General features: G+C 30.8%; 4 protein-coding genes and 1 non-coding gene across 5 annotated transcripts; 2 read left to right on the top strand and 3 right to left on the bottom strand.

Annotated features, from left to right (window-relative positions):
* Nucleotides 1-7,112: 7,112 nt before the first annotated feature.
* On the top strand, nucleotides 7,113-9,626 carry LOC106769852 (transcription factor MYB15). Its single transcript, XM_014655630.2, has 3 exons — nucleotides 7,113-7,469; nucleotides 7,839-7,968; nucleotides 8,780-9,626. Exons 1-3 carry the CDS (start codon nucleotides 7,337-7,339, stop codon nucleotides 9,291-9,293), a joined length of 777 nt encoding a protein of 258 aa, XP_014511116.1. The 5' UTR covers nucleotides 7,113-7,336; the 3' UTR covers nucleotides 9,294-9,626.
* Nucleotides 9,627-10,630: 1,004 nt separating this feature from the next.
* Nucleotides 10,631-14,207, bottom strand: LOC106772259 (malate dehydrogenase, cytoplasmic). The gene is made up of 7 exons (XM_014658540.2): nucleotides 14,052-14,207; nucleotides 12,958-13,116; nucleotides 12,668-12,843; nucleotides 11,852-12,129; nucleotides 11,630-11,765; nucleotides 11,430-11,541; nucleotides 10,631-11,058 (listed from the first exon to the last, which is right to left on the bottom strand). The coding sequence occupies exons 1-7, from the start codon at nucleotides 14,092-14,094 to the stop codon at nucleotides 10,964-10,966; spliced, it is 999 nt and encodes a 332-aa protein (XP_014514026.1). The 5' UTR covers nucleotides 14,095-14,207; the 3' UTR covers nucleotides 10,631-10,963.
* A 3,629-nt stretch (nucleotides 14,208-17,836) lies between these two features.
* Nucleotides 17,837-17,908, top strand: TRNAD-GUC. Its single transcript has one exon. It is a non-coding gene; the product is annotated as a tRNA-Asp (tRNA).
* A 451-nt stretch (nucleotides 17,909-18,359) lies between these two features.
* Nucleotides 18,360-19,944, bottom strand: LOC106771193. The gene has a single exon (XM_014657120.2). The coding sequence runs from the start codon at nucleotides 19,497-19,499 to the stop codon at nucleotides 18,714-18,716; it is 786 nt and encodes a 261-aa protein (XP_014512606.1). The 5' UTR covers nucleotides 19,500-19,944; the 3' UTR covers nucleotides 18,360-18,713.
* Nucleotides 19,945-21,502: 1,558 nt separating this feature from the next.
* Nucleotides 21,503-27,568, bottom strand: LOC106771393 (PH, RCC1 and FYVE domains-containing protein 1-like). The gene is made up of 9 exons (XM_022785011.1): nucleotides 27,121-27,568; nucleotides 26,556-26,642; nucleotides 26,347-26,436; nucleotides 26,172-26,258; nucleotides 25,985-26,086; nucleotides 23,628-25,658; nucleotides 23,393-23,518; nucleotides 22,449-22,897; nucleotides 21,503-22,031 (listed from the first exon to the last, which is right to left on the bottom strand). The coding sequence occupies exons 1-9, from the start codon at nucleotides 27,163-27,165 to the stop codon at nucleotides 21,866-21,868; spliced, it is 3,183 nt and encodes a 1,060-aa protein (XP_022640732.1). The 5' UTR covers nucleotides 27,166-27,568; the 3' UTR covers nucleotides 21,503-21,865.
* Nucleotides 27,569-27,793: the final 225 nt, after the last annotated feature.

The following is a 27,793-nucleotide window of genomic DNA, read 5'->3' as shown; positions in this document are numbered from 1 at the left end:
TTTTTATATATAATTTTTCAAAAATATCTTTTAACTTTGTTATTAGGTTAAATCACTTCTAAAATCTCTATTTTTATTGAGTTTTTTCGAATAGGTCTTTTTCTTATTTTTTTTTGTCAACTGAATCCTTAAAAGTGACAAATTAAACTGTTAAATTGGGTTAGCACGGGTTAACTTTCTCATGAGTTGTCAACTTAATGTGGAATATTTTTAATACGTGGCCATTATGTTAGATTACGTGACATATGCACGTGGAATATATAATTAAAAAATAAAAAGGAATTTTTTTTGAGAATTGAATCCCAAATTAGGGTTCATCATCTTCCACATACCGAACATGTGAGAATTGAGCCGAATATCACAAGAAAAAGGTAGAAAAAGGTGAAATTCAGTACACAATATGCCGAATTCAGTATATTCACAAAAATCTCACATGCAAAGTGACTCAAAAATATCAAAATTATGACTCAAAGTGATCATTTATCAAAATCACAAATTATGCACTGGATAAAGAACCCACCAAAGAACCATGAAGGAAAGGGGACAAGGAAAGTCACCCAGTTCCAAAAATTAGTGGGGATGAAGAACTGAAGTATCCAAAACTCCAAAGAGGAAACTTTATTTAATGGGTTCAACACAGTGAGGGAAAAAGAGACATCGAATCTTCCTATATTATTGCGGCAAAATTTAGGATGAAGAAGAATGAAACAACCTCCGACGAACCCTTACTCTGTTTTCATTTTCTTCTTCTTTTTGTTGTGGCAGAGGTGGGTCGTCCCCGACGCCGGTGGTGAGGACGAGGAAGAGGACAACTGCGAGGGCGAAAACAACGTCATCGAGGGCAAACCAAGGGTGCGAAGTGCCAAATTTTGATTTGGCGAGGTCTTGGTCGTAACGAATGTATTTGACGGCGAAGAAGGTGAAGGAGATGCCCTATGAGGCATTGGACTCTACTCCAATCTCAAAGTCTATGAATCTGTTATTTGTTGCGTCTTCAATCTCGAACCCAATTTGATTTTGATAAACCTTAATTTGGTGGTGCTTAATTTCATATTTCAGAAACTTTTTGGGTTTCATATGAACCCTAATATTGTGATAACCCTAAGTGTCCATCGTTGGGGTTGAAGATGATGAAAGGTAAAGTTGAAGATGATGAATCCTAATTTAGGTTTCAATTCTCATAAACTTATTTTTTTTAATTATATATTCCACTTTGAATTTGTCACTTCATTTAATGATTCGATCTCAGACTCACACATCACCTAAAAACTCAATTTAACACTAAGGAGACAATTGCTTTAACTTTAATTTTTCACTCAGAGACCCAATTGAAGTAAAAAAAAAAAAATAAGAAAGAGAACTGAAAAAACCCAACAAAGATTACGAAAATAAGTTTAACCTTATTATTATTACTAGCAAAATGCCTTAATTAATATAATTAAGATGACACGTGACGTTTTTTAAGTTAAGAAGAGGTAGAATGATAGGATTCCATATGTCATTCAATTGAAGGTGTTGAAATTAATATTGACTAAGTGGGAGTGTGTCCTCATCAAGAAACTAAGACAAACTTACAACAATCTCTTTGAATAGTGTTCTAAAAAAAACTCAATTTTGTTCTTGCAAGTGCCATCTTTTTCCCTTTTTTCCAAGAAAATGTTGACAAATCAAACCTAATTATCATTCTTTGGAGTTTCGATTCATTTAGTTACATAACTGAAAATGTTGCTGTTTCTTCGGTCTAAGATTAGAAAAATATGTTTCTCATTTTCTTAAAAAAAACAACATAAGACGTATTTTATGGAAATGATTTTTGACCAAAATTTCCACCAAAACATGTGGAAGTTTAACTTTTTCAAATTTAATGACAACGAAGACACATGTTTCTCTTGTCAAAACATTTAGTGTGAAAATAAATTAAAAAATTTACTAAAATACATTACTCTTTCATTATTGGAAAACTTATATAAATAAAAATATTTTTGCCAACCAAAATAAAATCATGTCATACTTTCCGTCGCGCAAATAATCGCTCTCTCTTATTTAAAAAGAGTGTTTTATCTTCAAGTGAACAAAGTATTAGGAATACAAGAAAATTTATATACCAAACATTCCCTAAAAGATATTTCCGTCTTTATTTGATCATTTGTTTTAAATTTAATAGTTTTAGTAAATAATTGTTATTAATTGAGAGTTAATTTTCTAAAAAAATTGTTGAGTCATATTACATTATTATATAGATAGATAGATAAAAATGATTAGATATGTGACTTCATGGAAAAATTCATTGTATGACGAAAGTCGTCACTGCATGTTTCGTATAAGTCTACATGCATGCACATAAGAAAATCAAAAACATGTTTTTGTTAATTTTATAATGTGAAGGCTTATTTATTTTTTTAGCATATAAATCTATGCTTATGTGCCTTGTCTTGTAATAATGCATGCTTATACATATAGCTTCATGTTTAAATATTATTGGATAATAATAAATTATCTGGCAGACATGCTATAACATTTTTTATGATGATTTTTTAAATTAATTGCTTTCAAATACACGTGGTCGTCTAAATTAAGAATTCTGAAAATAAAATATATTTTATGAGCATTCTAAAAGATGCATGCACTTGAAAAAATAAAAATAAAATAAAAGCTAACGACAAAAATTAATTAACTCTTTCACGGAATGTCGTTATCTTTTGGAGAAAAAAACATGTATGTTTTGAGAATTATTTACGGATGTTGGAAAAATGGTCAAAATTGACTATAATCCTCTGTTTTGTTTATCATAAATTTTTATTAACATGAAAATAGCTTTCTTTTGGAGAGTTATATTATTAAAATATAATTTTCATTACTTTAAATTAAAATAAAAATACTCAGTTAATTGGAACTGGAACTGGAACTTCATCAATTTCAAATGATGTGTGTTTTAATATACTGTTATTAGAGTTCTTCATCCTTTTTTGAGATTATTTATAGAAAAGAAAATCATAATTTTCCTTCTATCAAATATAATATCTCATATATGATGGAGTGAATTTTCCTTTTAATAAAGTTTTATTAACGTCAAATAAAAACTGGTTTTTTTAGGAAGGTAAAAAAAAATGGTTTGTTTTTAATAGAAAAGTAAAAGATATTTAAATCGCTATTTATAAAATTAAAGATAAAACTGTTTAGAAAACATGTACTTTAAAAAAAAAAAGCCATTTATTCTAACTGAAAAAGAACATGGCTTCTGAAAAAAGTTGTTTATTGATCTCTACTAGAAAAAACAAAATTATATATTATGTCATTATATATATATATATATATATATATATATATATATATATATATATTATTCTATTAACAATTATTGAATATAGTTCCATTTGACTACTTTCATTATAAAAAGAAATTTTGCTTAAAATATTTCAGCAATATCACATCCTGTGTTGAAAAAAAAAAAAGCAGCAAAAAATTTCCATAATAACGGCAATACATTGTTAGGCAAACACTTTTTCTTAGTTTTCAATTCAAGAGTAGTCATCAAACTAGAATATAGGATCTACATATTTTGTCTTAATTAATGTTCAAGATCTATATAGTCAAAAGCTACTTAAGTGTTAATTAAAAGAGCAATTTAATTGTAAGTGTCAATAAAATAAGAGTTTATATCATCTAATCGTTTATGAATAAAATATTTTATGCTCCAAGTATAAATAGTAAGTCACTTTCATAAATTATCTTCGAGATTTTATTAAAATAAACTAAACATTATGTATATATGTATTAATTTATGTGTAATAAACTTAAATAAATTATAAATAAATTAAAAGGCATTCTTATTACTATTGGAGATTATTCTTTTGCTAATGGATTTAAATGTTCGTTTTAGTCTATGTAATAGGTGAATTTTTATTTAAATTTTTATAACATTTTCTTTTATCTTTCTAAAACTTTTAGCTATTATTTTTAATCCCTGTAGAATAAATAAAATTTGATTTCGACCCTAAAATAATACTTTAAAAAGGTTTTTTAAAGGTAATTACTCATTTTAGAGATAAAAAATTAATATAGTCTTACAAAATATATAGTAATATGTATTCTTAATATGTATTCTTTTGATTTGTAGATTTTTTTTTGTTATATATGTTTCTTAATTTTATGATTTATAGTTAATGTAAAATTTAATTAATTATAATAATAACATGTTTATAGTTACTCAAATTGTTTATTAAGTTTTATGCTGCCATCTTGAGTAACATATTATATTCTTTTATGCATTCTTTCTCTAACTTTATTGTTTTGTCACATCTTTGTTTTTAATAATGAATATCCATGATCACATTCATGCTCGTATAAACTTCCCTATCAATATTATATTATTCTGAATATGGTTAAAAAATAATTTTAAACTATAGAAAGTTGCAATAGAACTAGATTTTAATAGCTCTACAAGTTGATGCAATTCTAAATGGTGTGTACAAAATGTTAAAATGTCTCATGTCGATTAGAGATAAGACCAATTTATATATGTGCAAATCTCATCTTACAAGCTGATTTTATAGGTTGAGTTAAGTTTAAAATCCACTTCTAACAATATTATATATGAATGCATAGCCAACACAAGGTCATAAAAGTACTGTTGACGGCAAAAAAAAACTACAAAATAGGTTCTCACTGAGGTATGCATATCGATCTTTGGCGTAGAAATGTTCAAGAATATTTAGGTTTTGTATTTGTTCATCTTAATATTTAAAATGTTTGCATAGGATTTGGTCTGAAAGAGAGTGCAAAATGCAAATCGTCAACTTGTAATAGTGGCGACAGAAATGAAGGCACGTGAGTTCAAAATTGGTTAAATATCTGAGAGTGCAAGCCTGTCGTTTGTCTTATGCATGGATAAAGCAAAACATTCAACAGCTCGTGAAAAAAAGTTGATTGATTCTGTCTAGGCTCTGTTCTTTGATTATATATATAAAAAAAAAAGGTTGAAATGGTTTTTTTATGTATTTTTATTTTCATTAGAAATAATCATATGGAATTTTTCAAAACAGTTGAATGATTAATTAGGTATAGAAGAACAACAAGAACAATTTGATTTAAGAAGAATACCGTTACATTAATATAGTTTAATCACGTTAAACCTTAATGAAGAAAAAAAATTAGTTATGCATTAAAAAAATTATATAAAAAAAATATGCATTACACTAAGCAACTAATTATTTGTACAGTTTCTCTACTAATAATTACATATAATAAGTAGTAAAAAAATTATATACAAATTTAAATCCATAGATAAATTTTTATACATGAATACATAAATAAATACTTGTAGTTTAGTTCATGTACGTGATAATATATAGTGTAAGTCTAGTATTTGAAAAGAGTAATATAAAAAGTAGTTGTTTAAATTATATTATCCTCTCGTGTGCTAAAAGGTATGTACTTCTCCCCACAAAATGTTAACGTGTGTTACAATTAAATAACATTATCAATGACTACTTTTGAAGCCTTAGTATGAAAAGAAAATTTTAGCTACAACTTTAAATAAATAATGAGTTCTTAAAAATATTATATGATAAGTTTATGAACTTTTATAATAACTCATCTTATACCCTAATCATGATTTCTAATGGACTAATTGAGAATATTAAAACTTTGGTTTAAACCATTTCGTTGTCCCTATTTTCAGGAAGTTTTCCCATTTTGATCCCCGTCTTATTCAAATTCCCAAATGAGTCTCTATAAGTGCTAATTTCAATCAATTAAGCTTCTGCCGTTAAATTTAATTAACGGGGTTAACTTTTTTGCACAGCTGGGAGGATGACCTGTTAATTTCTAGAAACGTACGTTTCTAGAAATTAACCCCGTTAATTAAATTTAACGGCAGAAGCTTAATTGATTAAAATTAGCACTTATAAGGACTCAATTGGGGATTCTAATAAAACGGGGATCAAAATGGGAAAACTTTCCAAAAATAGGAATAACTAAATGATTTAAACCTAAAACTTTTATGAAAATAGTAGAAGTCAATTAAAGTCTAAAAATGTAGTATAAGAAAAGGTAGCATGATATTTGTATTATATATTTAAATATTTTCTGCTAAAGTAGATGTAACATTTTAGACTTTTAAATGATGAAATGAATCCGCACAATAAATGTCACTTGCAATCAAACAAAGAGACCTATATAACCCATAAATTCTTTTGAATAATATTCAACTCATGACATACACACAATGCAATCAAAATTTCAAACTATTTTCCCTAATCTCACTTAAAAGACCAAAGTTAATTACGAGTTACCTTAATCCTACAAAGTTTATTTGTAAAGTAAAAATATTACTAAATAATTTGGAATTGTAATTGATGTAAGATCTTTAATATACTTTGTGGTATTGGAAATGAGACATTTCACATCTTTGAAATAAAATATTTGCAATTATTCCGATAAAAAGCAGACATAACAAAAATCAACAACAATTATTGAAATTTGCTCTATTACCATTTTAGAATGTGTTTGTTTACAATGACAAGAAAGCATAAAAAAATAGAAAAAAAAATTAAAAACACAAAAATTTGAGGTACAAAAATGTAAGAAAATAATAAATAACACATAAATAAAACTCTTTTTCCAACAATATATATAAACAAAAGTTATGCATTCGTAATAATTAATTATATTTTAAGCATTTTTTTTTAATTTTTTTCATATCTTATATTGCATATATAATAATAAATATGCCCTTTATGTCTCGTTAATATTTATTTTCTCATTCATACTTTACTTTACTTTCTATTTTTTTTTTTCTAATTCAAACTTGTTTTTCCACTCTCACTTTTCATAATTAAATTAAAAAAAGCTTAAAAAATATATTTTTATCAAAATCTCATATTCTTAAAAAATGTGTCTCAAAGATTAGACTAAACTATCATTTATCTCAATTCTTAATTAACTTGTGTGTGACTTTTTGAACTCATCTCAAACAAAGAAATTTACATTAATCGATATTCTCTATATGTTAACAACATTTATAGAAAATATAGAATTTCGAAAATATATATTTCATTTTCTGTATATATAGAGAGAGAGAAAGTGAGAGGTGCTCCATTTCGTGGAAGCTGCAAAAGGCTGAATTGTTTGAATATGAAAATGGTTTTATTAGGTCTTGGTGTTGGACCATTCTGGCTCACAACAGTGGCGTGCTGAATATCAACCATGTATAAGTACTCATATTTCCCAACACAAAAACTTCAACAAAATCTTCTTCACACAAGAGTATAATATTGTTCAACAATCCCAACACAAAAACTTCAATCTTTTTCTATAGTGTTCAAGTTTATTGAAGATGGTTAGAGCTCCTTGCTGTGAAAAGATGGGATTGAAAAAGGGTCCTTGGACTCAAGACGAAGATCAAATCCTCATATCATACATCCAAAAACATGGCCATGGAAACTGGCGTGCGCTTCCAAAGCTTGCAGGTACTTCATCAATGTCTCAACTGATACAAAACAGATGAACAGAAGAAAAAAAAATAAGTTTCTTTTTTTTTTTTTATGAATAATTAGCATGCTTCCTTTCACCTTTTTGAAAAACTAACTTGGTATTTATTGGACATGAGTTTATAGTATATAAAAGAATGCAAAATATCATCTTGTTTGTTTGATTTATTCTGTCATGTTATTGATCATGTTATCTGTTAGTTTTATGTTCAAAATATATAATTTAGTTAATTTTGTATGATTGAGTTAAGTTTTAAAGTATAGTTTTTAACATGAGAATTCTTTATATTCTACTTTTGAGATGTTGTGTTCATTGATCTTATTCTGGGTATCTGGTATGGTTCTCAGGGCTATTGAGGTGTGGAAAGAGTTGCAGACTGAGATGGATTAACTACTTAAAACCTGATATCAAAAGAGGAAATTTCTCGAGTGAAGAAGAAGAGATTATCATCAAGATGCATGAGTTGCTGGGAAATAGGTAGCTTCATATTTCTTCTTCAGATCAATCACATTATGGAACAATAATAATAATTAGTTAGTAATCTGCTGAAATTACTGTAATGTGTGATTCTGTTCATGAAAGTGAGTTTGTCTTTTTTTTTTTTTTTGTTCTTATCTCTTTCTTGTTTTCTTTAAAATGTAATCAAGATTTAGTGGTGGGGCAAACCGCATTAATGTTGATTATAAAATAGAAAAGGAATTGGGTCCCTTAATTATTGATTAATACAGGTCGAAAGCCATTCAATTTGATAGAAAATCAAGGATTGATGGATCCATTAACTGATTTTTATCACTTAATTTAATATTCATAAAAAATACTCTAAATGAATTTCATTGAATTTTCAAGCCATCTTTTTAGTTTATTTTAATTATTAAATCATTTTAATATATTAGTTCCTTTTAAAACATCGGATTATCAAGACTTACAGTATGCTTTTTTACACCATATCTTAACGATATACATAATATTTAATTACATATTTAATCAATATAGCTTAATACATTATTATTACTCAAAAAACTAGTAAACATGTGCGTGTGGTAGCAGGATTCTCTCACTGTGTCTACCTTGCAAGAAACTTGTATGGCATTTCTTTTCAGATCACATGCAAACTTCTAACATATCCTATGTTAGACAAACACATGCAAATACATACATACATATATATATATATATATATAAAACTTTTGTTTAGTCTGAAGCACTTTAACCTAGAAACCGAAACAAGAATCTGATGCAAAAGGATAGCATATCTCAGAACATTATTAACATAAACCTTTGTTTTCAGGTGGTCAGCAATAGCAGCAAAACTACCAGGAAGAACAGACAATGAAATTAAGAATGTGTGGCACACTCATTTGAAGAAGAAGTTGGTGAATTCAGATAGCAAAAGGGTTGTTTCGAATCAAAAAATAAAACGATCTGATTCTAATTCCAGCACCCTAACATCATCATCGGCATGTACTTCTTCCAGTGATTTTTCATCATTCAGTGAAGGGAACAAAAACATGAACAACAAGAACAGCATGATCAAGAGTGAAGACACAGAGTCTGAGGAGACAACAATGCCTCCAATTGATGAAAGCTTTTGGTCAGAGGCAACAGTTGAAGATGAAAGCTCCACCATGATGATGCCATCATCAAATTCTTGGACAATTTCCAATGAACCACAATTTAATTATGTGGAAACTTTCCAACAACACAGTTTTGGTTATAATGGTTCAAACTTTGATGATGGCATGGATTTTTGGTATGACATATTCATCAGATCAGAAGAGTCAATAGAGTTGCCGGAGTTCTGATCAATTTATCATCAAAGGGTATCATTAAATTTGGCAGATAGGAAAAAAAAATTAAAAGCAAAAATAATTATATTAGCAAATTATATCTGACAGTAAAGGAATCCAGGGTATATTATTAAGAGCTAGAGTCATTCATTGCCAAAAAAATCAGTGTAAAGGGTTAAAAAATTATTACGTTATGATGTAATGTATGCATAAAAAATGGGCAAAAATATGCAAAGACTAACTTTGTTTTATGTATATTGTGCAGTACTAGGAAAAAGTTTCATTAGGATAGGGCTATTCAAATTGTAATAGCAAAAAATTGTGTGATGGAGTATTCAATTTTTTTCACTCCTTTTCTTGTGTTTTGTTGTTTATGTCCTTTTTGTTTGGATTTATCTTTGAGAGCATCACTTAAATTTACTCATTTGAATTGGTCCAACGAATAATTGCAACTTGCAAGTTATTTTTGGCTGCTCTGAAAAGTAAATTTTGTCACCCATGGATGCTTAAAAAATCACACGACCTTATTCTCTGTATCTTTCTCTGCTCAAATTGACAAATAACAACACTTACAAATGAATCCTCTGAAGAAAATACGTTCACATATGAATTCATTTAATAATATTCATTAGAAGTTTAAATTAAAAAATAAAATAAACATTATTATTATTAGTTACTAAGTGAGTTTTTTTATTTTTTTATTTGGTGATTCACCACCGTATTTAGTATAAAGTTAAGTTACTATTTATTTACATGTATGATAACTTTTTGTCTAAATTCTCACTTAAATCTTATTTTCCATGTTATGAATTGAATTTGGAAGTATAAGTTTATTTTAAATGAAGCTGCATCAGTGAGTAGTGTTAAGTGATGGGTCATAAGCCTAATTGGATGATAATTTCATTTAAAATAAGATTAAAGAGTTGAATATGTTGATAGCCATATATAATATTGGTATACCTAAGTTACAAAAAGGGTTTTTTGTTGTAAACTCATATATTAGCTTTCCAAGTTTAGCCTTATATTTGTATATCTTCAAATCATCAAACCTACTTATGAAGCATAAAAACAAGGAAAGTAAACAATTGAAAAATTCTCCAGATTTCTCTTATATACGATTCAATTAAAACAAAGTTAATCACTCTTATATGTTTCAATGACTAATAACATTATTAATCACAACAATAATCGATATGATTATATTTAATATTCTTGGTCAAACAAAATTAATGAATTTGCATGCTGCTACCAACCATATGACAGAATATTTTGCATACTTACACTTTTAGGGTTTAGATATTTTGCTTTTATTCTTCACTGACTAATAAGAAAGTTAGGAAGAAAACATACGATAGGTAAAAAGCATCGATGATGACGTTATTGCACAAGAGCTGAGGTATGCGTCTGCACGCTAGTGCATCCAACACATAAAGCCACCACAACACACCAAAAAGTTGAAGCCATTAAAGCACATAATCCAACTAAATATGCGGCTCATGATATATTAAATATCATGACTAAAACTGTTAAACTCAAATATCCTCCTAAAAGGATTAGATGTTGCAAAACAACAAGTAATGCCAATGAAAAGCACACTCTCTGCACTCATACTTCCTTTGTTCTGTCTTGGAGAATTATTCAAAATTGAAGCTACACTTCTATACGCAAAAACAACGTCAATGTGTCTAAGAGAGGCATGAGTAAGCCAATGCCTTCTCCTCAGAAAGCTCTTCTCCTGTCAAGTCCAACTTCTTCCTTGAGAACTCGTCAATTGGAAGTCCTGAACAAATTATTGGACAAATTAAACAATTATCAGATGCATTCACTCAAGTTAGAACAAGTGGTTGTTTTGAAAAAGTAGTGTAATTATTACAAAAACATCATTCAATATAGAAAAACAACAAAGCCTTTATTCAACTAAAGATGATTCGGCTCAGTTAATTACTAGAGTTTCATAAATGTTATCTGTCAAGAATAAACATTCTCGAAACTCTAACTGGCCCGTACTTTTAGTTGCATCGAAAGCATCATCCATAGAAGTGATTGTTAATTAAGTAAACATTGTTTCAGTACAAAAAACAACCGTGATGAAAAGTAAAAAATATGTATCCACGTTTAGATTCAATACACTATCATGTGACAAAAACTAACCTTGGACAATAGTCCATTCCCCATTGGCACAAGTGACAGGGAATGAATAGATCAGTCCAGCTGGAACATTGTACGAACCATCGGAATATACTCCCATTGACACCCAGGTGCCCTAAAATAGCAATGCAAAAATAAACAATTAGCTTAGCTGGAGACACATATAAAACCCGAATTAAAAATCAAACAAAATCCCAACCAACCTGAGGAGTTCCAAGAACCCAATCTCTAATATGGTCACAAGCAGCACTAGCAGCTGATAGTGCACTTGAAAGCTTTCTAGCCTTGATAATTGCAGCACCACGTTGTTGAACAGTTGTAATGAACTCTCCATTCAACCTTGAGTATGAAAATTTGCAGCAATGTTTCAATAAACACACAATCTTAAAAAAGAACTACCATAATTTACATTATTTGTAACATACCAGGCATCATCAGCAACAAGTTCACGGACTGATTTGTCCCCAGCTGGGGTTGTAACAGTTGCATGGTTAACATCGGGATACTGAGTGGATGAGTGATTACCCCAGATTATGACATTCTTCACTTCAGAAACCTGAACACCAAGTCTTTCAGAAATTTGCCCCAGGGCCCTGTTGTGATCCAATCTAGTCAAACAAGAAATGTTTTTCTCTGGTATTGATGGGGCGAATTCCTTCAAGATCAATGCATTGGTGTTTGCTGGGTTAGCAACAACCAGAACCTGCAGGGTAATGCAAAATCTTTTATAAATATTCCAATAAAACACAACTGAAAAAACATGTTTTTGAAAAAGATAACATGCAGTATACATTCCATGAATAGACAGTTAGGTTTTATTAAGATTGAATCACAAGAAACAAGAACTTCACCATATATACAGTACACTTGCACATACATGAACTAGGTGGAGTTTATTCCATAATGCATAGTTCATATAAAGTTTCGAATCTCCTAAAAGTGATCAAAGTTCAATAAGCAAGTACAAAAACTCAACATAATTACAGGGATACATATATAAAGTCATTGCAACTTCAAATATGTTAATGGGCACAAAAGCTGCTGCAAATAAGATCAGCATATCTGCTTATATTTCATTGGAATTGTGTGAAACCAACAAATTAACAGCTTTCAATTAGAAGACAAAATCAACATGCCCCAACAAAATACAAGTTTTGCCATAAAAAAAAAGCAAAACAGTTGAAATTTAATCAAATCTAATTAATAAGGACTGCACTGCACATTCAGATGAAAGGGATTACCTTGCAGTTGGCAGCGGCATGTTTTTCAAGGGCAGAAGCCTGAGACTTGTAAATCGAGACATTCTTAGACATCACATCTTTCCTCTCCATACCTTCTTTTCTTGGGAATCCACCAACCATCACGGCAATATTGACACCAGTGCATGCCTCAACCACATCAGTTGTTGCAACAACACCTGAAACAAAATAGTTCACACTATTGATTATATAAGCCACTAAAACAACCTATCTCATCTCTAAGATCGAGTTTCTATGTTGTTTAAGCAACGTTCAACAAGGGCGTGTCAAACCTTTAAGAAGAGGGAATGCAGCATCCACCAATTCCATTTTAACCCCGTTCAATGATTCTGCTGCTGGAGGAATATCAAGCATGTGGAGGATCACAGGCTGGTCAGGACCCAACATCACTCCTCTAGCAATCATAGGGACAAGAGCATATCCAATTTGTCCTACAATTGATAAAAGCACTTGATTAGGACATCAACATGATGAAATTGTAAGTTTTTAACGAAGTCTATAAATAACTTAAAACAACACATAGATCTTACTTAAATGAAATAAAAAAGAAAAAAGAAAAGAAGAGAGTACAGAAACACCATTTTCAAAACAAGAACAAAAAGTTCAATATACAAAACAAAAGAAAGTGCATCTCCAGAAAATAATTCAAATTGACTAAGGCTTGTATTTTCAGTTCAATTAAAGTGTACCATGACAACAGTTTTTCTTATACAACAGTGACAAACACACAATATAATCAACAGTTTCATTCTTGATCCTACCCATGAAAGTAATCTATGGTGCGCCGGATACGACGTGTCAGATACATGATACAAATCGAAAGTCTCGGTGCTTCTTAGACAGTAAGTCAACTTGCCACACAGAATATAACAGAATCAGATAATTCTCATACAATCACAGAAAAGAAACATACCGAGAAACCATAAGATGATAAAAGAGATGCAGATACTCAAAACTACACTAGTTTCAACTTTCACTCCCTAATGAAACATAAAACACATTCCCTTTCTTTATAACAGCATAAAAAAAAACCTTAACAAACAGTTATATTAGAATCACAAGCCAAACTTACAAATCAAATCAACGAAAACAAATCTACATAAAAAGGGATTACAACACATAGATATAAACCATCACCAAGGTTCATCACAGAAACAGATCTGAGCCACAAGCAGATCAAGATTCAAAAACAGCCAAAGACATTATTTTCATAGAGACACATAACTTAAGACCATCAAACCAATTCAAAACAACCATCAGAAAACAGATCTCGCATTGAAAACACAGAAGGGTAAAACTAAGCGATCGTGACGAATCCAAATGAACTGAAAGGTACAAAAAGAGATTCTTGATATTAGAGGATTACCTGCGGCCCCTGTGACAAGAACACGAACTGGGTCTTTGGCCATTTTGGAAGAAATGGAACAAATTGAAGGAATGAAGAGGGTTAAAGATATGAAGGAACACTGAAGGAGTGAGTGACGGAGTGAGGGTGGACTTGGGTATTTATTTGTGTGGAGATGGTTAGAACGAAGCAGAACGACGCCGCTTTGACTCTATATTTCTTCTAACGTAAAAGATGCAAATAATGTAGAGAAGTGTTACTATATTTTTATTTTTTTAGAAGAAAAACATTTTTATTAAAAAGAAAAAAAAACGTGAGTATATAAATTAATTAATTTATGTGTAAATTTGTTTATAAAATTTTATTGTATTAATTTTTTAAGGTTTAAATTAAAAAATAATCTATAATTTATAGAAAAATAATTTTTTTATTCTTTTTTCATAAATATTTTTAAATAAAACTAGGATAGTTCTACTAATTTAAAAATTATATAAATAAAATAGAAAATAAAATTAATATATTTAGTATAATTTATATCAACTTCGTCTAATATTGAATGTGTGAAAAGAAAAGATTAACAATCAAATAATAAAATTCAATTTATTTAAATTATCATATAACAAATTAAATTTATAAAGATAAATTACCTCAACGTTTTTACTTTTATAACAAATAGATCATGTTTTTCTAATAAATTTTCTTAGAAATAATTATATAAGAGAAAAAAAAATTAAGATGTCTGAGTCAAAAAATAAATATAACTAAGCAAGACAGAAATTATATATACATTAAGAAATTAAAATTATTTTAATAATGAAACTTTTATTATTATTCATAAAATAAATATAACTAAGCAAGACAGAAATTATATATCCATTAAGAAATTAAAATTATTTTAATAATGAAACTTTTATTATTATTCATAATACGTATAGAGAGAAAAGAAAAATATAATTATTTTAAGATGAAGTGGTTTTGTTTTTATTATATTTTAGTAAGTAGTTTTAAAATATGACACAAGCCGTGTAAAACTTGTGAAATGATGAATATAAGACGGAAAAGGAATATTCTGTGTAGATACTTAACAGAATGGTTAACAGAGGTTGAGTGGTCACGGAGCATCCGTTGAAGTGGGGTCCACGGCACATGTGTGGTCAGATGTGGACCTTAGTTTTTAGCTTTTTCAAAGGTTTAGAATCTCTTTCCTAACCTCATAAAATTACTTTTTTTTTTCCTTTTTAAAATTATCTGTAAATTATATACTGATATCCATTGACATTTGAACATAAGAGTGTAATCTGAATCTGATCATTTTAAATTATTTTTATGATGAAGAGTAAAACATTTTTTTATCAATTAAAATAATTTTTAATTTATTAAACTAATTACCATCATTGATTAATTTTGATAAATATTTGTTTCAAATTTTTCCCTTTCTCACGATTTTTCTTTTAATCCAAAAAATTATTTTAATCCATCTTTTAAAAGAAACACATCCAAAAAGTTAAAATTTGAATAATAATTAAATTTATATTTTATTTTATTTTTAATATTATAAAATATAATATTACTTTTTATCTAATAATATTTTGGATAAATACTCGATTCAATACGATAACTACTGATATATTTCATTTGTACTAAATAAGAGAAAAGAAGTTGTAGGTTTACTATAAAAACTTTAATTATATTAACGTTGTTCGAATTTTGTTAATGTTAAAATAATTCAACACATGTTTGAATTACAGTAATTGCCATTGTCACGTATATTCATTAAAAAGAAAATTAAAATTAAAATTCATTAATTTTTGTTTTAATAAATACATTTAATAATTATTAAAAACTAAATATGTGATTTAACCATTAACTAAGTTTCAACAAAATTAAAAGAATTAAAGTTTTTCACTAAGACTATAACTTCTTTCTTCATAGTAAGAACAAAATATAGTATAGTACAAGTTTTTCTAAAGAGATACTCTTATAAATTTTTGAGTTTGATAAAACTATATATTTTTGTTATGATCAAAACTAATAATCAGCTAATTATATTGATCAATATAATGACTAGACTATTATAACATTTTTAGATAAGATCATTTCATGACCAAAGTGTTTTTGAATTATAAACCAATCGTTAACTCATTATCTTCCAAAAGAATAATATTTCAGATAAAATAATTGATAGTAAATATATTATCTACCTAATTTATAATTAAAACATTGGTTTTAACCCATCAATACCTAATTTAGAATTGAAACTTTGAAGATAATATCGAATTACAAGTGTTTCATATCACGTAATTTAATTCTTAATTTATGAACTTACCAATGCACTTAAAGTTTTCACATCACTTAAAAATATTATCAATGATAACTTTTATAAACATGTTTCTCTTTGAACCCATCTATACATTATTAAAAACAAATAAATGTGTGACATGTCATGTGTTCTGAAGTATTAATAATTGACATGTAAATAACTAAATAATACTAATTCAATTATGGTAATAATACTTTTACAATTCAATGACTTAAAACTAGAGCAGTCAAAATGGGTCACAACTCAGCTCACCACGTTTCGGTCCGGGTTGGGTTTGAAAAAATTGAATTTTTTTAAGCGGGTCAGATTTCAACCCGATTCATTTAAACCCGGTTCATGCGGATTGAACCCGTAGTGGACCGGGTTGGCTCGCCAACTCACCTACCTAATTTTATTTTTTTTAATTTATTATTTTATTTATGAAACCCTAAAAAATAAAATACTCTCTTCACTCACTGTGTATACCAAAAAAGTAACCTCTGCTCTTAGAAATCACTCTCACGGAACTTGCTCTCTGTCACTCTCACTTATTCACTCAAATCCTTCTAGAAATAGGTTTTTTATATGTTTTTTGTGTTTTTTTTTTATGACAATTGGATTATGTTGTACTTTTTATTATTATTTTGAATTGTCTTCAGTTTAACATCATTTTTTGGGAGTGAAATTTGTTTAAATTTGAATATAGAAAGTTTGTAATTTGTTTATTTTAAAAAAATTGTAATTAAATGGACTAATGAACTAACCCATTTATCCACCAACCCGTGGTGGGTCGAGCCGGGTTCAAATTTTTCTGACTCGCTAATAAATGAGCTGGGTTGGGTTGATTCACTAAGTAACTAACTCATGATGGGCTGGGCCGGATCGAGTCAGGTTACCCGTTTTACAACTCTACTTAAAACGTTATAAAATATATTGCATGTACGTTTAACAATATGTGAAAAACATTATCATCGTATTTTTAAAAAATTATTTACATTTTTTTTCATGTTATTTTTCTCTCATTGTTTTTCCCTTAGATCTTCCCAATAGACTAATATTTCACCCTTAAGTAGTACTTTTTAATCATTGATGGGTCATTGCCTCTATTATGGATTCAATTTTATTGATGGACAACACAAGTGATATTATTGAAAGTCCTTTAGGCTCCATTTAATAAAGAAAAAAAATGGTATATAAAACAATTGGAAAGAGAAATAAATAAGAAGTAAAGTAAAAATTATTTTGTTAAAGAAAAATGAAAAAAAAAATATATAATATTATTACAATTTTATTTTTTTTGAGAAAATGGGCATCCAAAATAAAATAGAAAAAGTTACATCAATTTTGGATTACAGTAATCGATTATAACCTATATTTAACCCAAAATATGCTTCAATTATATAAGTGTGATGTCCTAATCGTAATATCTTTTTATTGGCATTATTTTTTATATATAAATAGCTTAGAGCTAATAAATATTTATATTCAATTACTTAAATCAAAGGTTGTCGTTGTAGTATAGTGGTAAGTATTTCCGCCTGTCACGCGGACGACCCGGGTTCGATCCCCGGCAACGGCGTATTTTTTGAATTTTTACAATTTCATGTTTTTTTTTTTCTTCTTTTGAATCATTGTCTACTTTTAGGGTTACATTGTATTTTATATTGCATCACACGAATACCAAACTGGTTAGCTTTATTTTATATGGGGATATTACTGAAATTATCCATAAAATTATTTATGATTACGTTTATGTATCTTCAATTATTTGCAGCAAAATTAACTATTGTTCGTGGTTTGATAGACAAATTCTTTTCCCAGATGTTAGTTCATCACATTATTAAAGTTGAGGCACTTTTCTAGCTTGTGAGCTGGATGAGTCAAAAAAATCACTATTTCATGAGAAAGCAAATCAAAATAATTGAAGTTAGAGAGAAAATGAATGCATGTGGACATTGGACAAGAACAAACAAATTGACAAGAAAAACCAGACAACATTAAAGCAAACGTTTTCACCACAAACACAAAGCTTAACAAAACTCTCAAATACATTGTATACACACTTCATTATCTGTCAGATTACAGAACAATGCACAATCCATCAGATGCTTATTTTCAACCAAAAGAAGAATGAATGCAAATTATGTTTACAAAATAAAAAGGATAAAGCCCCTCACAAACCCTACTTTCCTATACATCTTCACACAAACAACTACTTATATATAAGCAATTATGTGTTCACTTTGTTTCTCAATAGAATCCAAAATGAAATGAAAAAGAAACTATATATGTATCAAACCATCATGCTCCATGTATGTATACATCAATCTTATACTCTATATGTCAAATTAGAAATATAAAACAGTTGCTGAGATCAAATTTCTTTAGGCACTTCGTGCTAGCATCTCCTGGAATTCAAGCATTGATCTCTCTTTCTGAAGCCTCATATCTTCACGAAACTTGCTGATGAATTCTTCTGCCTTTTGATCAACATGTAGTTGTGGAGACTTAGCAACCACAACCTTCCATGCATCCTCTATAGTGTTCAATCCACTACTCTCACCGCTTTGATTCTGGCTGCGATGCTTATCAGTTAAACTTCTATTGACAGTAGTTTCACTGTGGTGATTCTGGTTGCTACACTCATAGGTCAAATTTCTCTTCAAAAGGGTGTGACTTTGGTTGTAACACTCACCAACCAAATTACCCTTTAAGATGGAACGCTCCTCTTTCTCTTTGCCTTTGCTTGTTTGCCCTTGTGCATGAGCACTTCTGTAGTTGGTGGCATGCATGGACACGGAATTAGGCTTGTCAAAGAGGTCATCTATGTGTATGGCTGCACAGTGCTTGTGTTGAACATGGTAGTAAGTAGTGGTACGAGGCCTTGTAGTGGTGAGTGAGCGATGAAGTTTAGAGTGTATGAGATGGCCAAGGGAGTGAAAAGCTGAGAGGAGGCGTTGAAGGGTGGTTTTGAAGGACTTGGGGATGTTGAGTTTGTGGAGTTTGTATTGGACTGTGTTGGAAAAGCTATTCCATGCCTTCTTTGCAGGTTGAAGCTTCTTACCTAGCCTCATGCGAGACATCACAAAGTGAAGGGTGTTTTTGGTCTGATGAGAGAAAGAGTACTTGGAAGGAAGGGAAGAACTCTTAGAAATGGTTCTCAATCTCATGAAGGAACCCTTTTATGCCCCATTTTTGTTTTTAAACAATAAATTAGTTCTACAAGTTGCTATACCATCTTTTTGGTGCCTCAAATTGGCACATTTTTGTCACAAGAATTACTCAATTGCCATTGCTTGTTTTCTGCATTATTTGTCAAAAATTGCAGTTGATGGCATGAATTGAAATAACATGAAATCTTGATCTTAAGGGTGTAATTATCACTCCTAGCTCAACACTTTCGGCAGAATTGACAGCATAGAAGCAACCTTGGGTGCTAAGTATAGTGAGAAAATGAGCAAAGGTATATTCTGTATAGAGACCAATATTATAGGTTTTCCCATGTGATGGCAGTTGCAACTTTTGAGTTGTATTGTGGGCTCCTTTTCTTTATTTCTAATGTAAAAGTCAGGTTGATCGCTGATCAGAACCCCGCTCCCCATTGCAGAAAAGGAAAAAGAATGACATGATCTTTGTTTCAGTTAGATTGCCACTGCCTTAAGTTTTGTTGAATTATAAATCTTTTTCCTATATTATGGTCATATCACTTTATTTTCAAGATTTCATAAAATCATTTTATCTACATTGAAGTCTAATCACCCTCTCTAATAATGTGAAGTTCAGTCTTCTTATAATCACTTCATCTTCAGATTTCTTAAAACCAGTTTATCTGCATTCTAAGTCTAATCACCCCACCTTCCTCTTTAATAATTTGAGTCTTATTTAAAATACACTAAAGTAATCATGAAGAATTTATGATAAAAATTTAGGATAAGTTGTAGTACTAACTTTTCCTCTATCTCAAACTATCAATGAAATGACCATTTTATAAACACATCTGCTTTCATTTTCCAAAGGAAGACATTGAGGATTTGAATGTCCCTGTTGAATAGACTAGACGACGGAAAATGGACTGGCACTGAAAGTTTACACCACTCTTTCCCCATTTGTTTTGGAAGCATTGTGATTAGGCCATGTTTGGCAGCCAATTAGAGAGGATAGTGATTTTTGACTCACCACAAAACATACCACCGTCCCCTCCACTTTGCTTAGAAAGAGATAACAAAACAGTACAGATTGGATGTTTTTTGCAATAGTATTATGGTATTGTTTAAATCATCTTCTTCATAAGTATTTATAGACAAAAAATAAAAAATAAAAAGAATTGAACTTATTCCATATGTTAAAATAACTTGTGTACATTTGGTTTTGGAAAAGTTGAATCACTAGTACAAAAATCATATTTTATGACGTACAAAAACTAACTATGACGTATATAGTTTTGTAAGTTATAAGAGGTCTACACATTCATTTTATAACGTAGCAAAAATTTACGTAACATGTATGGTTCATAACGACGTCTTAATTATATATCTCTTTAACATATATTTGGGGATGTTGTAACATGTATTTTATTGGATTTAATGTGATTTTTGTTCTTATATATCATTCAATTTAATTAATTTATTTTTACCTAATTTAGAATCTTCAATTTATACTTCAATTATTAATACATTAATTTAGTAAATTTTTACTACGTCATAAAATGAATGTGTAGACATATGATAACGTACAAAACTATGTACGTCATAGTTTGTTTTTTACGTCATAAAATATGATTTTTGTACTAGTGAATGAAAAATCTTCTCTAAGAGTTAAGTCATAACATGAAAAACTTGACTCGTTTTACATTTTTTTTTCTTTTGTAAGTGTTTGAAGAAATTTATTTAAATAGCCTTTTAATTTCTGTTAAAAACTGGAAACTCACATTATTTAACATATCAAATATTTCAGGATATTTAGTTTAATCATTTAACATATCCTTTTAGTAGTAGTAACATCAGCCTGAAACAAATATTTCAGGATATTTAGTTTAATCATTCACACTTGCTGCGACTGTTGAACCAAGAGTCTGCTACATCAAATTTAACAGAACATGAAGTATGGAATTATTAGTGTCATTCTTACTATTGTTTTGTAAAGTGTGGTTGCAGTACAGTTCATCATTCGTCTATTAATTGAATCTCTAGATTTGGTAGAGGAGCTAAATTACACATGTACCAATGTACAATACAAATGACAATGTGTTTGAAGGCCAAAAATACAAAAGCTAATAAAGGGATTTATAGAGGAAGAGTTACAGGGTAAGAGTGAAATCCAAATCATGTTAATCAAAAGTAAATTTTGCTACCTCTAAATCATACTACATATTCTATCCTCTATTCAAGGTCATATCAAGACTGCTGTAGATACTGACATGTTTTTTACAGTAATTAGCCTAATATAGTTTTTTTACAATTGAGAGACTGATGCTGCCTCTATTCTCTGAATCATTTCATCATAATATTGTATGTCCAGGTAAACCAGAGAAATATGTTTAGGAAGAAGGCAACGCCTCACTATTCTCTTCAGCATCTGTAGAGGTAACAGATGGTCCAGTAATTGCATTTTTTGTGGGTGGTGGTGGAATGTATTTACTATACACCTTATCTTTGTTTTGGTTCCACCATTCTTCTGCTTGCTGCTCATTGAATCTTCGTTTACTGCACCATCCTCCGCCAATGAAAACAGGAAAAGAGAAAACAGACAGAGATAATATTAAAGACAGGAATAATTCTCTCTCTTTCTCTCTCTCTATATATATAGTGTGTATATCAATATCAAGGAGTAACAAACGAAAAAAAAAGAAAGTTGAGAAGCTATCAATGCACATGACTACCTCCATAAGAGGTAATTTTTATCATATAGCATGAATGGTGGTCGGAATGGAAATAAAAGATCTTAAAAGATTTCATCATCTAGTTACCGTTTTAACCAAAAATATAAATTGTTACATGCAGTAGCCAGATTACGAAGCAGGATTTTTTATGAAACTGCTAAAAAGCGATCAACATATACAATGATAAACATAATCACAGAAAATATGTGGAAATTGGTTAGATAAGAAGTAATTCTTATACCTGAATCTAATTCGTTTGAAAACTTTGTAACCATTAGGTAGTACAACGAGGGTGACATAAACACCTGACTCAAATTGTTCAATGATTGATCTTTCTCCTTCTGTCAAATGTACATTGGAGTCCCTTAATCTTGAAATATTTCTTGAGTTTGGTGGACTCACTGCTGTACTAGATGTAGATGAGTTGCTGGTTTCTTCAAAAGTATTTTCTCCGTCTGGGGATGGAACAACCTCGGAAGTATCACCATTTCGCTCTTTCAGCTCCTGAGAGTTACTGTCCGAGGCAGGTACATCAGGTGCACTTTGTGGCTGAGACTCGAGGCTCGGTCGGGAGGAAGAAGGTTCCAAACGTTTTTCTTTATTAAGAAACTCTTCAGCTTGAGCATGCATGGTTCTCAAAGTCTCATTGTCAGGAATCTCAGATTGCAAAGTCTCAATCACTTCCCTCAACTAAATAAACCAAATGCAGAAGCAAGATCAGCTTGATACAAACTTCTCGAACAAGCAATAACGTCAAAGCAGATAAAATAAACCTAGGAGATAAATGTATTAAACCTTTTGCGTATGGTAAAATCAACTTTTGCATCTTAGCTTTTCAAAAGTTTTTGCAGCTAACTTCTTCAAAAATACCTATAGGCTATAAACTTATAAGGGGTATTTTGTACGTCAGGAATCAAATACTTATCTCAATTGAAAAGCTCTCATTAGCTAGAAGCTAATCTAAAGTATGATAAAGGTGTGTTTGGACAAGCTTCTCCAAATGATTTACAGGAGAAAAATATGAAGTATAAAATATAATTAACTTTTCCACAAGTCAAAATTAGTTCATATATAAGTTAAAAATAAAAATGTAGAAACATTATATGAGAAATTTTCTACGACTTAGCTTATGGGTAAGCTAATTTTAACTAATGGAGAAGTCTACTTCATATAGAATTATGATACCTTATCTGTCATGGACTTAATAAAATCCTTTGCTTCCCTAAACTTAGAAGATTCCTCTTCAATAACTTTCTGAAGCTCCTGAATCTTCATTTCTTGTGTTTCACTCTTCTGCTTCAAACTTTTATTCTATTCAAGAAAAGAATTATACACAAATTATATTAATTGGCACAAGTCCTGGTTGGAGAATAAAGAACATAATTAATAGATATAAAGAGGTATAAACTATGAAATGTACTTTGTTTTGCAATTTTGAGACTTCTTGAGTCATATGATCACTTTTCTTTTTTAAATTATCAATAAGGCTTCTTGAAAATCCAGGGGAGGTAGAACGAGGTGGGCTTGGTGGTCTTCTTTTAGCATATGGTGACATAGGTCTCATTGGTGAAGGTGGAGGTTGAGTATGACTTGACTGAATAAGAGGCTTGAAAAAATTCTGTGCAGAACTCAGCGAAATTGGAAATGCGACATCTTTCAATTGCAAAGATATAGGAATTTGAGCTGCTCTGACCATGGAAGAAGTCTCATCTATATTTCCATGCTTAGTAGTCCTAATCTCAAGGTATTTTATGGGTTCTGTGATGGGAGGCAAGAGAATTCTGGAAGACTTCACCTCTCCCCGCTCAAATTTTTCCCTTCCATACGAGGAAGGACGACTAATTTCTTTATTTAAGTTTGAAGCACTATCAGCACCTTTTAGCTTAGCATAACAAGCATCACACACACGATGTGGTTTGCTAGGTGTCGGAGCCAATGCTGCTCTAGAAGCCTTTTTTGAACTACAAGGATGGCAAAACACCAATCCACAATTATAGCAATTATGCCTTTTCCGGGTAAAACCAAATGGTTGTCGACAATCAGAGCAAACAGATTGGTCAACTCCAGAAAGCCATTTATGTAAGCATATACAACATGTAAAGGTAGAGCCACATGCGATATTCCTAACATGCCTGTCTTTCAAGGCTTCTACCAAGGTTGGAGTTTTCTGGTTATCTGTGTCTCCATGTCCTAGTCTTCCATTGGCACCTCTACCCCAAGTATATAGTTCACTTCTTGAAGTCAATACAGCAACATGATTTGCTCCGCATGCTATTTCCTCCACGAACTCACCTACCAACTTATCTCGGACTAGAATTGGGACTTTTCCATCAGAATTTGGATTTCCTAGTTGACCATATGCTGTGCCTCCCATTGTAAAAACATGACCAGATACAGTGAGTGCAACAGTCATAGTGTACCCACATGCAATCTGGTTAAAGCTATAATCAGAAAGGGCGGCTACACAAGTTGGTTGAAGGTAACTTTCCTTGTTAACATGACCCAAACGATACTGATCACCATCACCCCATGTGAAGATCTTCTTGGATGAAGGGTTTGAACCAGAAGGATCCATAATCTCTATAATAGCAGCTGAATGCCACACTCCACATGCAACTTTAATAGCCTTTTGTCCACTCAATAATTGTACCTGCTTTGGATATGATACACACTCTCGATCTCCATGACCTAATACACCAAATCTTCCATCACCAAAGGTAAACAATTTCCCAAGGGTGGTTGCTAATGCTGAATGCCATGCGCCACATGCTACGGATACAACCTGATGTCCATCTAAAGTGCCACTCACCCTCTTTGGTATGCAGTAGCTAACATCACTGCCATGACCAAGAAGTCCTGCACTATTTGTAGCATCACCCCAGGTGAACAAGTCACCAGATACAGACACGGCACATGAATGATATTCACCACATGCAACTAAAGACATGTTGGTAATTGCTAGGGACTCTACAAGATGAGGTCGACCAAAATCTTTTTCAAAGCCATGGCCAAGTCTTCCACCAGAGTCCTCTCCCCATGTAAAAAGCTCACCTTGCCTTGTAACTAATGCAATATGACGTACACCGGGGCCAATCTGATTGACATCAAGAACAACATCAGATTCTAATGCCTTAGGAGTCAACACATCAATCTTACCAGAAGCTTGGATCCCGGATCCATCAGATGAATTGCCATCTCCCCAAACCTCTCCCCATATGAAAACATCACCAAGAGATTCTATGTCATCTACTCCTGATCCTACACTACTTGAGTGGCTAATACTTGATATACTAACACGAGAACCATCTCCGATACTTGTCCTCTGTGCCATATTTGTATCCGATCTGGACCAAGATGATGTAGATTCATGAGATGCCGATTCAAAAGAAAACCTGCTACGGCTAATGCTTGATGCGAACTCTAGTGTTCCAGCAACAAAGTCAACACGATCCTGCAAAGAGAGTCAAAAGAATTACTTTACCTAAATGCTCTAAAAACATAGATATTAGAAACAATACACACACATATGCACACACATATATATACATAATACATGTGTGTGTGCGTGTGCACCCGTGCAAAACAACTTGAGCTTTAACAAGAATTCTCAAGGTTTCCGTGACCAAGTAGTTAAAAATTTGATATTTGTATCCACGACCAACTTAGATTTTAATCTTTGAGAAATTGGAGGAATATATAGGAAGTAGCAACTGTGTAACCTATAAACTAAGATAAGTTGAAAACAAACTGTCATTCAAACAATTTCTTTTAACTCACATTGCTTAAATCACTTATTCCACGCTTAATACGCTCTCCAGAGGAAATTAATGCTTTAAGGCATGAAAACCATATCTCTACCTCTGCTTGGTCCTTGCAGATCTAAGGATATGAAAAGGGGAAGCAACAGATTCAAAATTTATACGAAATTGAAAATTTTAAATTTAAAATGACTGTTTTTTCAAACCAGATCAAGTGATCTTTCCCCCTTCTTGTAAATCAGTGAAAATGACAGATAATCCTTTTCAGGACGCAAGTATCTTCTAAAGACAGCCTGCAGTTAAAAGGAAACCCAAGATATCTTTATCAGAGTGCTAACATAACCATGAAATTAGCCTCCAAAGACCAAACATATAACTCACTGTTCTCTGTCCTGGGATGATGTGTGAAACAGCAGCTAACTTTAGATTCTTTTCCTTTCCATGAGAAATCCAAATCAGCTTTGTTTCATCCTGCTAATGCTACTAAATATGAAATCTTTCATGAAGAGATATGAAATTCAATATGTAAATAATAAGCATGTACCATTATTTGCACAGTATACTGAATTTTCTTCAGCACACATACTCACCAATGAGAGTCTGAACAAACAAAATTTCGGCTTCCCTTTCCGACTATACTTTACTAACTGCGTGCCCTTTTTTAATGTAATGAACCCCTTCATAAAGAAACAACACAAAAATTAAATTAAGTGGAGCACCGAAGTGTTTAGGTAGTAGCAAAAGAGAGAAGCAATGCCACACCAAAAATAGAAACCCTGGCAATGTTATAACACTAAGCAACATAATCTCAAGAGAATCATATCAAAGTGATAATTCCTATTCCAGAAAAAAAAAAGATAAAAAGACTCCTTAGTGTTTTCCCCATTTAGATAAAGTGATTTTGAAATGAAGCAAACTATAAGCTTTTGAGGCATGTCTTATTTCAACTACACCGTAACAAAAGATTCCTCAATTTCGATTTTTCTTTTCATGATAACAACTTCAAAAATGAGTACTCACTTCAAACAAACAAGCATACCCATGCCTAATGTGAGAAATTAAAAGAAAAGTTCTAATATTTTTCTGTTACAAACCTAACCAAACCAAATATTCTTTTAAATTTTTCAGATAAAAGCTTTTGGTGGTGAAACTAACTTGCTCGAGACGCTCAGAACTTCCAAATATAGAAAGATCTGCCATTCCATCTGAGAGAAATTGTAAGGAAACCACAGAAGAGGACAAAGCTCAAGCATCATGCTTTCTACTTAGGCCTCTCATCAAAGTCTCCGAAAACCTCAAGCTGAAAATTTCCCCCCAGAATTTGGACAATGTTAAGGAAAATGAAGAATAAGAACCTCAAACTCATATATGGCAGCAGTGGCTGCGCATGACATTTACTATAGAATCAGAATCAGAGAATGACCCAGGTGACGATTAATCATGTCACTGCCAAAAAGATTGAAAATTTGCAAAAGGGGGTTGAAAGTTGCATCAACATGTGTGTGATCAGTTTCTGAGCAAGATTGGATTGAGCAGTTGAGAGAGATGCGAAAGTTACGTAAAAGGAAAGGGAATGAGATATTGGCGCCCTTTTGAAACTGCTTCCATGTTCCCCAACTAATGACATGTTTGGTTTTCAGTTCAAAATTTACTTTTAAAACTGAAAAGAAAAAAAGCTAATTTTGGGCTAATAGCGTTTATATAATGTTATTTTAATAGTTAAACCATTTATAAAATAACTTGAGAAATATTTGACTTTATTGATTTTAAATTTTATTTTCATTTAAGACAAAATATTATATTGAAGTAAATTTCGAAAAAGAAATCA

Source organism: Vigna radiata, chromosome 8, assembly GCF_000741045.1.
Source record: "Vigna radiata var. radiata cultivar VC1973A chromosome 8, Vradiata_ver6, whole genome shotgun sequence".
Classification (NCBI taxonomy): domain Eukaryota; kingdom Viridiplantae; phylum Streptophyta; class Magnoliopsida; order Fabales; family Fabaceae; genus Vigna; species Vigna radiata.
The sequence above is the reverse complement of the archived record's forward strand: the minus strand, read 5'-3'. Positions and strand labels throughout refer to the sequence as shown.

Excerpts from the sequence above, each read along its gene's own strand:
- LOC106769852 (XM_014655630.2), top strand. The coding sequence starts at position 7,337 with ATGGTTAGAGCTCCTTGCTGTGAAAAGATGGGATTGAAAAAGGGTCCT. Across the intron at positions 7,470-7,838 it reads TGCGCTTCCAAAGCTTGCAG|GGCTATTGAGGTGTGGAAAG; the intron begins GTACTTCATCAA and ends TATGGTTCTCAG. Across the intron at positions 7,969-8,779 it reads CATGAGTTGCTGGGAAATAG|GTGGTCAGCAATAGCAGCAA; the intron begins GTAGCTTCATAT and ends CTTTGTTTTCAG.
- LOC106772259 (XM_014658540.2), bottom strand. The coding sequence starts at position 14,094 with ATGGCCAAAGACCCAGTTCGTGTTCTTGTCACAGGGGCCGCAG. Across the intron at positions 12,844-12,957 it reads TGCATTCCCTCTTCTTAAAG|GTGTTGTTGCAACAACTGAT; the intron begins GTTTGACACGCC and ends ATTTTGTTTCAG. Across the intron at positions 11,766-11,851 it reads CTTGTTGCTGATGATGCCTG|GTTGAATGGAGAGTTCATTA; the intron begins GTATGTTACAAA and ends TTCATACTCAAG.
- LOC106771393 (XM_022785011.1), bottom strand. The coding sequence starts at position 27,165 with ATGGCAGATCTTTCTATATTTGGAAGTTCTGAGCGTCTCGAGCAA. Across the intron at positions 26,259-26,346 it reads TCATCCCAGGACAGAGAACA|GCTGTCTTTAGAAGATACTT; the intron begins GTGAGTTATATG and ends TTTTAACTGCAG. Across the intron at positions 23,519-23,627 it reads TCTCAAAATTGCAAAACAAA|AATAAAAGTTTGAAGCAGAA; the intron begins GTACATTTCATA and ends TTTCTTGAATAG.
- LOC106771193 (XM_014657120.2), bottom strand. The coding sequence starts at position 19,499 with ATGAGATTGAGAACCATTTCTAAGAGTTCTTCCCTTCCTTCCAAGTAC.